Here is a 14,773-nt window from a genome sequence, read left to right as displayed (position 1 = left end):
CAGAGCTTTTGTACACTGTCCATATACTTTAAAAATGTCAAGCTTCCAAATATCACTCCACTTCTTCCCACAAACTACAAATTCTCCAGCAACTTTTGCATCGTGACAATAGATGCAGGTAACACCTGTTTCTGTATTGTACATAAATATTTCCTGTAGCTGCACATTCCCGACCTCAAGAGCTTTCAGTGTAGCAGTTTCTACTGTTTCATTAAGCCATTCTGCTTTCAATGAACTAGCAGTTCTTTTGCACTTCACACCCTTTGCTTCTTTGGAATTCGACATAGTAAATCAATAATTTCTTCAATAAAAACAGCATACATAAGCCAGTTCTAAAATCTGCAGCCAAATCATTACAAACTCCATGTTGTCAACATTGTCCACATCAGAAACTGTAAAAGGAAATGAGATATGTACGATCATGAAATGCATTTAACATGCCAACAAGATGGAGGGTGAGAACCTTCTGTATGCAGTTTAAATTCCTTTGTGCACTAGTAGCAGAAGAAGTGTGTGCATGCACACTTCAGAAGGAATGTTGATTGTGAATGGATTGGATTGTAGTTAACTCCAGTCAGAAACGCTTGTTCTGTCATCAGACATTGTTTTTATTTTCCTTCTTTGTCGTCTGTCCTCATTCATCTCCTCTTTACAGATGAGTAGAAATGAATAAACTTTCACCATTTGTCTTGTTCAGTTGCTCTTAGTCTCAACCTTACTGCAGACATTCCCTTTGTTCTTTCCACCCTTCCTCTCCATGTCAACTTCAACTAGGCCTTTCAATATCCGAATGGTTTTATTCTTCTAAACTCCAGCAAGTACAGGCCCAGAGCCATCAAATGCTCCTCATATATCAACTCTTTCATTCCCAGGATTATTTGCATAAACATTCTCTGCACCCTCTTCAATGCCAGTGCATCCTTTCATGGATATGGTACCCAAGAGATAGATATTTTGCCCACCTAAGCTAATCCCATTTACCCTCATTTGGCCCACATCCTGCAAAACCTTTCCTATCATGCACTTAGTGAAATATCTTTTAAATGTTCTTATTATACTCCTTCTGGGAGCATGTGTCCCATACAGACACAATTCTCTGTGTGATGAAGTTACGTCTCAGGTCTCTTTTAATTCTTTCCCCTCTTACTTTCATTCCCTTCAGTTTTATGATTTCCTTTCCCTGGGAAAAACACTGCATGCATTCATGCTATCCATGTTTCTTGTGCTCCTATACACCTCTAAAAGGGCAGCCTCCAGGCTCCCACATTCCAAGGAATACAGTTCTATCCTATAAAGACCTATGAAATACTAACTTGCATGAAAGTAAATTACTCTAACTTCCAGTAATTTCTTCCCACTCCTTCTTCTCTCTTTTCCGTTCCCCATTCTGGGACTCCTCTCTCTCCTTCTTTTCTCCTCACCTGCCGATCGCCTTACTCTGGTGCCCATCCCCTTCCCTTTCTCCTATGCTTCATTCCCCTGTCCTAACAGATTCTTTCTTCAGCCCTTTACCTTTCCCACCTATCACCTTCGTTACTTCATCTCTTGTTCCCCAACCCACCCAACCACCTCGCCCTCACTTATCACCTTCCAGCTTGTCCTCCTTCCCTCCAACCAATTCATGCTTCTTCCCCTATCTTTTCCAGATCTGATGAAAGTTCTCAGCCTGAAGCACTGATTATATACATAGGTGTTCTGTGACCTGCTAAGTTCCTCCAGCATTTTGTGTGTGTTACTCTATTTGAATAGAGTTAGCAACTCTGAATGAAAAGGTTAGTTTAGTTTATCTTAATTAATTTTAAAACTCCAGGGTGTTTTAATCACTTTTTACTTTTAGGCTTTTTAAAATAATAGATTAATACAAGTCTACTTGAATAGAATAAGTTTATTTAAGCAGATCTTGAAAGATCTCTCTCCAGAGGCATGGAAAAATAATTCAAAGTCTTTGATCCTCCAAGAGGACCACAACCTTGCCATGGTTTGGATGCTTGTGTGCCTCAGTGACCCAGAGAGCTACGTTGTCTGGGATCAGGGCTTTATGCTTCTTCTCTTGGTAAGGTCATCCATGCCAAACACGTCGAAGAGTAGAGAACAGACCAGGAGTGGTCACTGGTCCTCCAGGTTTGGGAGTTCAACTCAGGGTTAACAACCTTGACTTTTATGGAAACAGCAATGAAGAATCCTTCTACATCTGAGCGTGACAGTGTTCCTGAGTCTCCTCCCAGCACTTGCATGACTGACAGTAGTGAAAACCGAGAGGAAGCCACTGACACAATGAAGGAATCCCTGAAAAGGGCCAGAGATGGAGGATCTTCATTGCTGCCCTGAATGCTGGCAGCTTAACCAGCAGTAAGGAAAGTCTTTGATAATGGAAGTCTGTAAAAAGACCATATTCTGTAGGTCCAGCCTCAGAACTTGTCATCCACGTCTTAGTTGCTAATTGTGACCTGCTTTGCTTTTCACGAGGATCAGTTTGACTTGTCTTTGTATCAGGTGGCTGGGCACCCTGGATAGGCATTTCCGATAGTGAAATGGGTTCAAGAGGATCTGCCCAATATTTCAGCAAAACGTTCATGAGCATATTCCTGATAAAATTGAGCGTCAGGAATTTTAGTCTCTCACATTTTATAAAGTACGAAGTCAATTTATTACGAAAGTACATATATATTTCCATATACAACTCAAATCCATTTCTTGCAGGCATTCACAGAAAAGTCAAGAAACACAACAGAATCATTGAAAGACCGCACCAGCCAGTGTGTAGAGCACAGCAAACTGTGCAAATACAAAAAGAAAGGAATAATAATAAATAAGCAGTAAATGTCAAGAACTTGAGATGAAGGCTCCTTGAAAGAGAGTCCATAAGTAAGAAAACTTACTTATAAAACATTACATTCTAATTTTCTCTTGCTTATTTAGAAGGGGAACCCAGGACCAAAGGGCACATCCGCAGAATTGAAGCAGAGATGAAGAGGAATTTCTTTAGCCAGATTCTGTGGAATTCATTGCCACAGATGACAGTGGAGGCCATGCTGTTGGGTATATTTAAAGCAAAGGTTTTTGATTATTTAGTGAAATCAAAGGTTATGGGAAGAAGAATGGGGTTGTGAGGGATAATAAATCAGCCATGATGGAATGGCGAATCAAACTCAATGGGCTGAATGGCCTAATTCTAAAAGGTGGACCATGCAATAAAAAGACGGAAGTGAGCACGGGAAATGGAGGGAGGAATGTGAAGGTGATGGGGAGATTGAGAGGGTAAGAAGGGGAAAGAGATGGGGTGATGAGCCAGAGGGATAAGGGAAACCAAGGGGGCAGGCCTGGGGCAGTGGTTACTTGACAATTGAGAAATTGATATTCACATTGTTTGGTTGGGGACTACCAACGCTGAATTTGAGATGTAGTCCCTCTGACCTGTACCTGGCCTCAATTTTGCAGTAGAGGCTGTGGACAGACATGTTTGTGTGGGAATGAGATGTAGAATTTAAAAAGGCCAGTCAGCAGGAGATCCTACCTTATGTGTTTGGAGAAATGCTGCTCAACAAAGCAATTCTACAATGTGCTCTGGGTCTCACTGACACAGAAGGGGACCCACAGGGATCTTCAGATGCAATCTGTGACACTGATGCTTTAACATTCACAACAGCCACATCTGGAAGGACTGTTTGGAGCCCTGAATGATGGTGAGGGACGAGGTATGGGACAGGTGTTACACTTAGCACTGGGGGAATCGGTGGCGAGTGATGAACAGACAAGGGAACCATAGAGAGGCCCATAGGTGAAGACAGCAGAGAGCAGAGGGGAGGGAAAGATATGCCTGATGGTGGGATCCTGCTGGAGGTGTCAGAGCTGTGGAGAATGATATGTTGGATGTGTAGGCTTGTGGAATTGTAGGTGAGGCCAAGGGGAATTCTCTATCCCTATTATGTATGTAGGGGAATGAGTGAGGGTAGATGTGTGGCAAATAGAAAAGAGGCAGGCTGCATCAGCAGAAGTAGTTGGAGGGGGAGGTAACTATTTTTTGAGAAATAAAAGGACACAGCATATGTCATTGATGGAAAGACATTAGGACAGTTGTGGCGGAAATGGAGAAAATGAGAGAAGGGAATTGCATCCTTGTAAGTGACGTGGTGGGCGCAATCACAGTAACTGCAGAGTCAGCTGGTTTGTGGAAGATGCCGGTGTCTCTTGAGAGGGAGCAGTAGAGATCAAAACGGGGAGAGATTTGTTAGAGATGGACCAAGGGGACCTGGGGGCAGGGTGGAAGTCGATGAAATTGATGAGCCCTGCATGGGTGCAGGAAAGAGCACCATTGCAGTCTTTAATGTAGCAGACAAAGAGTTGTGGAATATCGTTGGTGTAGCTTTGGAACATGGATTACTCCATATAGCCAATGAAAAGGCATAACTGACTGACATGGAAGCTCAGTGGCAACATATTTGGTCTGGAGAAAGCAGGAGGATCCAAAAGAAAAGCTGTTGATATCTACCTTATTGTCATCAACAAAGTATTTAAAAATACTTCACAGTAACGTAATCAATAAATTAAATTGTAACTTCTGTCAAACTTTGCTAATAGCTCACAGCAAAGTACAGAAATGGTGTGTCAACGAGTAGAGGATACATGAAACATTCAGTAGAGGCTGAACCTTCACTTGCCAGGGATAAACAAACATCTTTATGAATTTGACATGTTTGATAAAGATTTTCAAAAGAAACAACTACAAACTGGAAATAGGAGTGAATAACAAAATATCAAAAAATACAGCAAGCCAGCCAATATTGCAGAGTGAATGTTTCCATGGGCTGTGGTACAAATTTTCATCAGAATCTCATATCCTTTCTAATCTTGAAATTTTGACTTGAATAGATGAAGAGCACCGTTGGAATGAAGAGAAGATTAAACCTGGATGCTGCTTCTGGTTGTGCTCGTACAAGTGATACAAGAAATTTCAGCCTGAAGTTGGTCTTTTCAACAGCTAATCTGTGGCCATGTTACACCCAGTCTCATTTACTTTTCCATTACAGCAAAAATAATAAATATACAAGTACTTACCATACTCCTTCAAGCCCTGGTAAAAACATATCACACAGAACAAGAATTTGAAATAAATGTTTATTCATTCAAAGCACCACTAACCTATATGCAGATCTATATACACCAAGTAATATTTATACAATGTATGATATGAGAAAATGAGTGACAAAAACCAATGATCTATAAAATAGTAAGTAGATGCAAGATTCTAAAGATATCATGATGAATAGAAATGCAACAAATATTTGATCATTTGACATATGAGCTCCATGTAATTTCAATTTGCCAGAGGGAAGGAACACAATGCCACTGTTTGTAGCAGCTCTTACAACCTAAACAATATATCAGAATGTGGGTTTACTCCCATAATTGTACAAGTAATATTTCCCTGGCAAGATGTGAATGAGTATATCTTTGTATTTTAAGGTTGGGGTTCAAAATTCCCATTTCCATTCAGTTCAATGTTATGTTCTTGCTAAATGTGTTTTGACGAATAAACTGTCATGGAGTATTTTAGGAAAACTCTGAATTATTAATGTGTAATTGCAGAACGAAGGAAACATATGCATTGTAAGGTGCTACCTCATTAATAAACCTCTGTGTGTGCACAGAGAAGCTGCACACTTGACACATTTTATTGGCTTTATGAAGGGTAGGGGAACTTCATTGACAACCTACACTGAGTGACAGTGACGACTCAATTTTCACAAGGGGCTTTTCAACATTATAGGTTTAAAAGGCCCAGCTTTTTCAAAGCAGCTTCATGATCTCTTTCCATTGGTGACTGTGGGGAGGCTGACTTCTGAGGTCGAGCAGAGGTGCTGTCGGTGCTGCCGGGCTTCTGCAGGGCAAGCTGTCTTGTGGCTCTCTGCTCAGGCACTCCAAGTAACCGAACTGAGTGGGATTGTGTTGCCAAACCCTCTGTCTGACTGCCTGGCTGCTGCTGGGCAGACCCACTGAGACGGGCTAAAACCTGAGCACGCAGCTCCTGCACACTGACGCCTGACCTCAGGATAGTGTCGAACTTCCTTGCATGGGCTGGGAGCAAGGTGAGAGATCTGGACGGGCATTGTTCATCAATTCTGGACAGCTTTGTGCTTTTAGATTCTAAACCCATTGTGGCTTCAGATCCTTGATACTTCAGCAGTTTCTTCTGTTTCTCGTCTCTTTCTGCCGTTGCCTTTTGGTTTGGTGTTGGATCAAGACCTGGAACTGCTGCCATGCTTCTGATATTGGCCTTCTCTGTAGCTGGGCTAGTGGCAACTGCCCCCGCTTTCCCAATAGCATAATCACAGGTGCCTGATTCATCTAAAATATTGCAAGATACAAACATTAGAATCATCACACATGACTCATGTTGTTTCCGTGATGTACAATCATTTACATATAAGGAGTAGAATGAGGCCATTCAGCCCATCTAGTCTGCTCTGCCGCTCTATCATGGCTGATATATTATCCCTCTCAACCCCAATCTCTTGTCTTTTCCATGTAACTTTTGATGCCCTTACTCATCAAGAACCTATCTACACCTGCCTTAAATATACCCAAATGACTTGATCTCTACAGTTGTCCATGACATGCATTCCATAGATTCACCACCTTCTGGCGAAAGATTTTCTTCCTTATCTCTATTCTAGAGGAATGTACTTGTGTTCTGAGGCAGTGCCCTCTGGTCCTATTTTCTCCCATTATTGGAAATATCTTCTCCAAGTCCACTCTATTTAGGCCTTTCAATATTTGGCAGGTTTCAATGAGGTCCTCACTCATTCTTCTAAACTCAAGCAGGGCCATCTTCATATATTAACTTTAAATATGGCCAGTAAAAGATTTTGGAAGTCATAGTACCATGCTCGTGAAGCAGCAGAATGCTACCTGTGAATCTGTTGGAGTCATCTATTGTTTCCAGTGCTCTTGAATAAGCCTCTTCTACATTGGTGAGACCTGACATTGATCAGAGGAGTGCTTTGTTGAGCTCCTGCACTCCACTGGCAAAGAGCTGGATTTCCCAGTGGCCAACCATATTAATTGCTATCCCCTTTCCCATCCTGACATGTTAATTTATAGCCTCCTCTTTTCCTATGACACGGGGCATCACCTCATATTCCACCTAGGTATCTGCCAGCCTGATGGCATGAGCATTGATTTCTCCAGCTTTCGGTAATTATTTTTCGCTCGCCTTTCCCTCTTCTTCAATTCCTCACTCTGGCCTCTTATTTTCTTTTCCAGCTCTCCCGGAGTCTTATTTTATCCCTCTTTCCCCACCCACTTGGCTTCTAGCTTGTCCTCTTTCACCTCCTCCACTCCTTATTCTGACATCTTCTCCCTTCCTTTCCAGTCCCAATGAAGGGTCTTGGCTGGAAACTTCAACTGTTTCTTCATTTCCATAGATGCTGCCTGACCTGCTGAGTTCCTTCAACATTTTGTGTCTGTTGCTTTGTATGTCTGTAGAGCTTCTTGTGTTCAGACTGCCACGTAGGTGTACTTCGCTTATCACCAAGATCATGGCATACTGTAATGGGCTCTTTAAGCCTCTGTCAGAGAGCGTTAGGCTCCAAGGTTTTTCGAGCACCTGAACTGGTTAATTGTTGTTTAATAAAATTCATAATCGTTTAGATTTCCATGTGCTTTTCTTGAGCGACTCGCTCCTTGTAATGTGCTCTCCTGGTGCTTTCTATTTAAACTTATTAAGTTTATTTTAATAGGCTTGGGGATTTTGTGTTACTTGTATTATTTAAGCAGATTCTGATTAGCGCTAACTGTGGGGTCCTAGTTTCGAGAATGCTGTGTCTCGCGGTTTCACTTGACCGAGCCACTGATGTTCTTTTGGAATTATTATAAATAAATTTTAGTCAGTATCTGTACATCGCAGTCTGTCTTTCTTCTGCTCTTGTGTTCCAATTTTGACAGCGCACATCATGGTACTTACCTTATCTATTTTCCCTTTCAAATATTCATAATTCCCAGAGGGTTCAAAAATCTATTGACTTTGCCCTTGACTAAATCTAATAAATGAACATGTACAATCCTCTGAGGTAAACAAATTCCAAAGAAATACACCAGTTGTCTTCTGTTGTCTTCGGTTTTTATGGCCAATCCCTCATTCTGAAATTGTCCCTCAATTCCTCTTGTTCAGTTGAGAAATAGCATCCAGTAACTATGCTATCAATTCCTCTCTGGATTCTAATGATTGTAGAGCACCAAAAGCAAGCCATTTGATGAGAAAAAATGAGACAATTGCAAAGTGATCTTTCTTGCAATAACACAGAATTTAAATAACAATTGATCTCACTGGCACAGTTATACCAGAATGTTTATTCATTTGGAGACTGAAAGCCCAAAAATGGTCCTTCTTATTAAAAAAATTACCATAAACACACTAATATTATGTAACAAGAATTTACCAGGACCAGCTGCCTTGTCTGTTGGTCGAGTACTGCAAACCATTCCTAGAAATTCATAGAACCCATCACCAATAGTGCCCTCTCCCATTGTAGCTCCCTCTTTGTCATCTTCTTCCAAATCCACCTCTAAAGCATCAATAGTTTCGATCAAAAATCCAAGACATTCTTTTTCTTCCTGGGACAGGTGGCATAAAAACTCATCCTCCTACAAATGAAATAGAAAATTTTACACAACTTAATAAGTTTCTAATCAATTAGCAGTCCATTTCAAAAGCAGAGACTCCTGGACAACAGTGTCTAGACATATATTGGATTAACAACATAGGATTTCATACCTGGTATGTGTTAGGCACCACTGATGAACTGAATGGATTAATTCTGCTTCTATGTCTAATGGTCTAATCACTGACTACCAGCAGAACTTCTTAGAAGGATACATCGAACATTGAACCGTACAGCACAATACAGACCCTTTGGCCCATAGTGTTGCGCTGACCTATTCAACTTTTCCATGATCAATCCAACCCTTTCCTCCCACACAGCACTCCATTTTTGATTCATCCATGTGTCTGTCTACTTCCCACCAATCACCTTAAAATGATACATTCTCATTTTAGCCAGTTCCACCTTGGAAACCAGGAGCTGGTTGTCCACTCTATCAATGCCCCTTATCATTTTATATGCCTCTATCAAGTCACCCCTCATCCTCCTTTGTCTCCAGAAAGAAAAACCCTCATTTCCTCAACCTTTCTTGATAAGACATTCTCTCAAATCCTTGCAGCATCCTGGTAAATCTGCTCTGTACATTCTCTAAAGTTTCCACATCCTTCCTGTCATAAGGTGGTAAGAATAGAACACAATACATCAAGTGTAGTCAAACCAGAGTTTTATAGAAGTGCCACATTACCTCACAGCTCTTGATTCAACTTACTCTAGAAGCAACGTTCACCCAATTGCCCCATCATAGAGAAAAACGGAATTTACTGCAGCTATACCTACAGCTTTAAACTTGACTAGCACTCGTGGCCTGCTGGGCCACGTTATCATATGAGGTAAATGGTTTGGATTCAGAAAGTTAGGTAGGGTCAGGTCCAGTCCAGATGTGAGGGAGTGTTGGGCTATTACAGAAGCCTATTTTTGAATTGTTAGTCTATTACCCTGCTATCTCTCATGATCAGCCATGGAGAAGAGAGATAAAATTATGCCTGTTGTCCTGTCTAATACATCTCCCTCAACAATCGTGACAAAAACAAATTAAGCAGTCTTTATCATAAAGATGTAGTGAGAGCTTGCTAGCCACAAGTTGTCTGTGTTTTTTTACACTAGAACAGGGATAGCGCTTCCTAAAATAAACTCTTTATTGGCTATAAAATGCTTAGTGCGCATCAAAGGCACAATGTAAATGCTTTTTTAACATCCTTTCTCAACCAAACCATTGCAAAGCTGCCTTATTAACTCCCACTTCTACTCTCCTGCTCTCCATTGATGCCTGCAAATGTTTAATTTCTAAACCAACTTAAAACCATTTGATTTTTACCCCTTATAATCAACATACAGATTTTCCTTTTGGATTTCAAGTGCTTCAAAAGAAAAGAATAATATTTTACATGAGTCTGTGTTATGGTCATAAAATAGGTTCCAATAGTTCATTATTATATTTCAACTTTCATCAAGTGATATACTGATAAGTATTTAAACCATTAATCTTTTTGATCCCCAGAGATGCTATTCCTTATCCTATTTAAGACCTTTGCAAATAAGCTCAAAAATTAAAGTATTAATTTCCCCAGTGGGAGTTCCTTGAAGCATAAGGTGTGATGTGAGATGTGTTCTGTATAAGAAAGACATACATTGCAAATGTTGGGTTCTTCCACTGACTGAGCAAAACTTTGCCAAAGAAACTGTTCTCATGAAGGATTCTGGCCTTTCCTCTCATTAGATGCTGCCTGACGTGCTGAATTTCTCCAGCAGTGTTACTCTGGATTTCCAGCATTAAACTATATTGCAGGATGCACTGAAGTGCAATGTAGCCTATCGCAAAACACCTACGCTCAGAGGCCACTTTATTAGGTACAGGAGGGCCCTAGTAAAGTGGGCACTGAGTGTATGAGTGCTGGCTATGTCTATGCTAAATGTTGTAAAAATTTGATTGTAGTGGTTATTATTTGGAACTGCATACCCTGGAATTTTATTTCTCACTTCTCACTATGAAAAATGCAAATGTATATTCTTCTGAAATAAAGCACATTTTAATTGTTATAAAAAAACTCAGCACTGACCGTGGCTAAGTTGCTAGGATCACATCCCATGAATTTTCAGACTCATTGATCCTTGTTTCACTAGACTCTATTTTAGGTCTTCTTAGCCAGTATAATAATCCTAATATCAAAATTGTTTAATGAATTTATGCCCCTTTTCTGACATATGCTGTGAATACTTACTTAAAAGTGTTTAGATATTATGCATCATTGAAAGAAACTACTGAATTGACTTACTAAGCTTGACATTGTGAAAAACTCCTACTGTTTTTGCACGGTTGCACGGAACAGCATATATTATCTTCAGAGATCAAAATAAAGTTGCTTTGACAGGTTGGGAATAAATGCTACAGATATATTCTTGCCTTCTTAGTTTAGCTTCGTTTGTGAGTGGTTTGACAACTGCAGTTCAGTTTAGCATCCTGAAGTCCAGTAGACATATCTGAAAAATCATTTGGCTATTATTTCTGTGTTAGACAAGTTATTGAAAAGATAGAATTTCTTGGAATGACTAAAGAAGAAAATCCTTTCTGTAAATATTTCAAGACTAATCAATTGGGAAAGGGTAAGCTTGTTGTGGTTGGATTCCTCGGCTCTGGGCAAGAGTCTCAGTATCACAACGCAGAAAGTTAACTTGCCTATTAATCTCTATCTATCTCTAATGCAAAAATATCCTGCAATGTTTCTCATTGGCATGAGGAAAACAAAAGGCTGGATTTTAACAAGGGGCAGGAATACTTTGACTTTGCAGATTGATGTTTTATATTCTGTATTTCTCACCTTTTTTGTCATTTGTGTAATTTGTTCTTTTTTTGCACATTGGGGGTTTGATATGTTTCTTTGAAAGGGTTCCGGGTTTTCTTTGGTTCATGGCTGTCTGTGGGAAGAGGAATATCAGGGTTGTATACAGCATACATGCTTTGATAATAAATGTACTTTGAAATTTATTATCAAAGTAAATATACATCATCATATACAACCCTGAGATTCATTTTCTTGCAGGCATTCACAGTAAATACAAAAGAAACAAAAAATACAAAGCAGAGTATTAATAATAAACAAGTATCCAATGAGCATTGAGAACATTAAATAAAGTGGTTATGGGAACAGCTGGGTGAGGACGAGTGAAGTTGTTCCCTCTGGTTCAAGGGCTTGATGGTTGAGGGGTAATAAACCTGGAGATGTGAGTCCTGGGGCTTCCTGAAGGCAGCAGTGAGAAGGAAGTATGGCCCAGGTGGTGGGGTGTCCGTGATTAGACAGAGGATGTTCAGTTCATCATCAGGCACCAATATTTAATATTTTAGGCAAAAGATACAGAGAGATGTGTTGAAACAGAATAATTTGGGGTCCTCAGTATTGAGTTAGATAGGCTCAAGATCAAATATTTTGCAGACTTATGGGGAAATTAGCAAGACAAATTGCCCTATTAGGAGCCAACATTGACTCAACGGGTCAAATGTATTCTTTAATTCTACAAAAAGAAATGTATATTTTGATGTTTTAATCCTTCTTGCTATTCAAGAAAATCCTATAATGGTAGAAGTGATTGATGGCATTGTGGCACCATTGCCTTATAGAGTAGATGATGGTGTAATCTGTAATATGAACAATTATGCCATCTGAAAATATTACCATGGCAACAACATCCTCTAAAGTTCAGCCTTCATTAATAATTATATTGATTTACATCTGTACATTTTCTTTTAGAGAATATTTTAGTTCATGGGAGTACATCAATGTTATTGTGCACTTATTAACTAATGAAGTATTGTCTTAATAAGGCACACTAATAAATTGGCTAATATATTGAGACTTGAATACCTCAACAGCAATCAGTCCATGTAGTATAATAACCTCTCTCACATTGCACACTTTGTGAGATAATGGGCTGAAATGGCCATCATTCTATAGAAAGATGGCTTCACCATTCTATCCATGGGCAAGTTAGGACAGTGTGATCACTCGGATCGAGTACGATGTTGTCTACTGGTGAGTCCTCAGGTGGTTGTAAAGGCTGATCCAGGATCCACATACTCTGGTGCAGCATGGACAAGTGTAAGTGGTGGATGTGGCTAGTGGTCGGGTCTTTTGGTTTGCAGTCTCTCCTTTTGTAGTCGCCACTTCTCAGAGGTTGTTCTCATGTACCGCGACTTCCTCTTGAGCAGATTTCCTCCAGGAGTATCTATTGAGTGCAATGTTTTCCCAGGTTTTCTTCTCTGAGTTTCGCATCAGTGAAGAAGATGGTCATAAAGTGGAGGTACGTCTCTCTGTTCATCCACCACTGGACCCAGCTCTGAGTTTATGGGTGGACCACAGATCTAAGGGTCTGATGCATCTTGGATCTGGTTCCTCAGCTTCATGCCACATATGGTTTTAAAGGTTTGCTTTATTTGTCGCATGAACGCTGAAGCTTCAAGAAATGCATCATTATATCAATGAAGAACATATTCCAAGGAATGCTGGAGGCAGTCTGTAAGAACTGTATGTTTCTGGCGCCAGCATAGCATGCCCATAACTTATTAACCCTAAACCTTTCATCTTTGGAACGTGGGAGGAAACCAGAGCACTTGACAGAAATCCACATGATCACATGGTCAGCGTTTAAACTTCTTACAGATAGTAGTGGAAACTGAACCTGGGTCACTGACACTGTAAAGTGTTAAGTGTTATGGTGGTTGGTGTAACCCCATTCAACTGAATTAAATTGGCTGGCACTTTAAGAAGTTATGTGTGGGTATCTGTTTCTTACATTATTTATCTCTATGACTTTAATTAATTTCTTAGAGGTTGTGTTGTATTCATTAACTACATTTAATTAAAAATAAAGAACTAAAACAGCATTTAAGTCTACTTGAATTGTTGGTCTCAGAGATTTCAAAATAATTTTAATAACTCACAGTTTGAGGGAATTGGATGGAATCGTGCCCTCAGGTGCTGTGTGAGTGGAATTTTCAGAGTCTTGCTATGATCACATGGGTTTCCTTCCACATCCCCAGTAAACAAGCTTGTTGTGACATGCCCTCTTCTCATTGTTACCATCAGGCAGGTGGTATGGGAGCCTGAAGCCACACACTCATTATTTCAGGAACAGCTTCTTCCCTTTTGTTGTCAGATTTCTGAATGGATAAATAATCCATGTACAGTAACTACCTAACTACTGTTTTCTATTTTTTTTCTATCTTTATATATTTTGTTAAGCGCTCAGCGTTTAATGTCATCATTGCCACAGTCCTGATTGATGAGCTACAGAACCTGGGCCTCTGTATCTCCCTCTGCAATTGGATCCCCAATTTCTAACCACAAGACCACTAGCTGTGTGGATTGGTGATAGTATCCCCTCCTCACTGACAATCAATACTGGCGCACCTCAAGGATGTGTGCTTCGCCCCCTGCTCTACTCCCTCTATACTCATGATTGTGTGGCTCGGTATAGATCAAATGCCATCTATAAATGATGATACAACCATAGTTAGTAGAATCTCAGATGGAGATCAGAGGGAGTACAGGAGAAAGAGACACCAGCTAGTTGAGTGGTGTCGCTGCAACAACCTTGCACTCAACGTCAGTAAGACGAAAGGGCTGATTGTGGACTTCAGGAAGGGTAAGACAAGGGAACATGAGCTAATCCTCATAGTGGGATTATAACTGGAGAGAGTGAGCAGTTTCAAGTTTCTGGGTATGAAGATCTCTAACCTTGTCCCAACATATCGATGTAGCTATAAAGAAAGAAAGACAGCAGCTGTATTTCAAGAGTTTGAAGAGATTTGGTTTGTCACCTAAAACACTTGATAACTTCTATCAATGTCCCATGAAAAGCATTCTGACAGGCTGCATTACTGCCTGTCATAGGGTGGTGGGAGGGGGTGTTACTGCACAGGACTAAAAGAAAGTTGTAAAATTAGTCAGCTCCATCTTGGGTATAGCCTCCGTAGTATCCAAGATATCTTCAAGGAGTGGTAGTTCAGAAAGGCAATGTCCATTATTAAGGATCACCATCACCCAGGGCATACACTTTTCTTATTTCTACTATCAGGTAGGAGATACAGAAGCCTGAAGGCACACAATCAGCGATTCAGG

General features: G+C 40.3%; 1 protein-coding gene across 7 annotated transcripts in view; it reads right to left on the bottom strand.

Annotated features, from left to right (window-relative positions):
• Positions 1-2,617: 2,617 nt before the first annotated feature.
• LOC132378075 (uncharacterized) overlaps positions 2,618-14,773 on the bottom strand; it is a 172,767-nt gene continuing 160,611 nt past the window's right edge. For 6 of the 7 annotated variants that reach the window (XM_059944796.1, XM_059944797.1, XM_059944793.1 and 3 more), the window contains 2 exons: positions 8,439-8,643; positions 2,619-6,345 (listed from right to left, as the gene is read on the bottom strand). In XM_059944796.1, the coding sequence (XP_059800779.1) occupies positions 5,762-6,345; positions 8,439-8,643 (789 nt within the window). In that variant the 3' untranslated portion in view covers positions 2,619-5,761. Of the gene's footprint in view, positions 6,346-8,438; positions 8,644-14,773 lie in introns of all 7 variants that reach the window. The other variant, XM_059944791.1, reaches the window with a different exon arrangement.

This window comes from Hypanus sabinus, chromosome 19, assembly GCF_030144855.1.
Source record: "Hypanus sabinus isolate sHypSab1 chromosome 19, sHypSab1.hap1, whole genome shotgun sequence".
Classification (NCBI taxonomy): Eukaryota; Metazoa; Chordata; class Chondrichthyes; order Myliobatiformes; family Dasyatidae; genus Hypanus; species Hypanus sabinus.
Note: the sequence above shows the minus strand (reverse complement) of the source record. Positions and strands in the feature narration are given on the sequence as shown.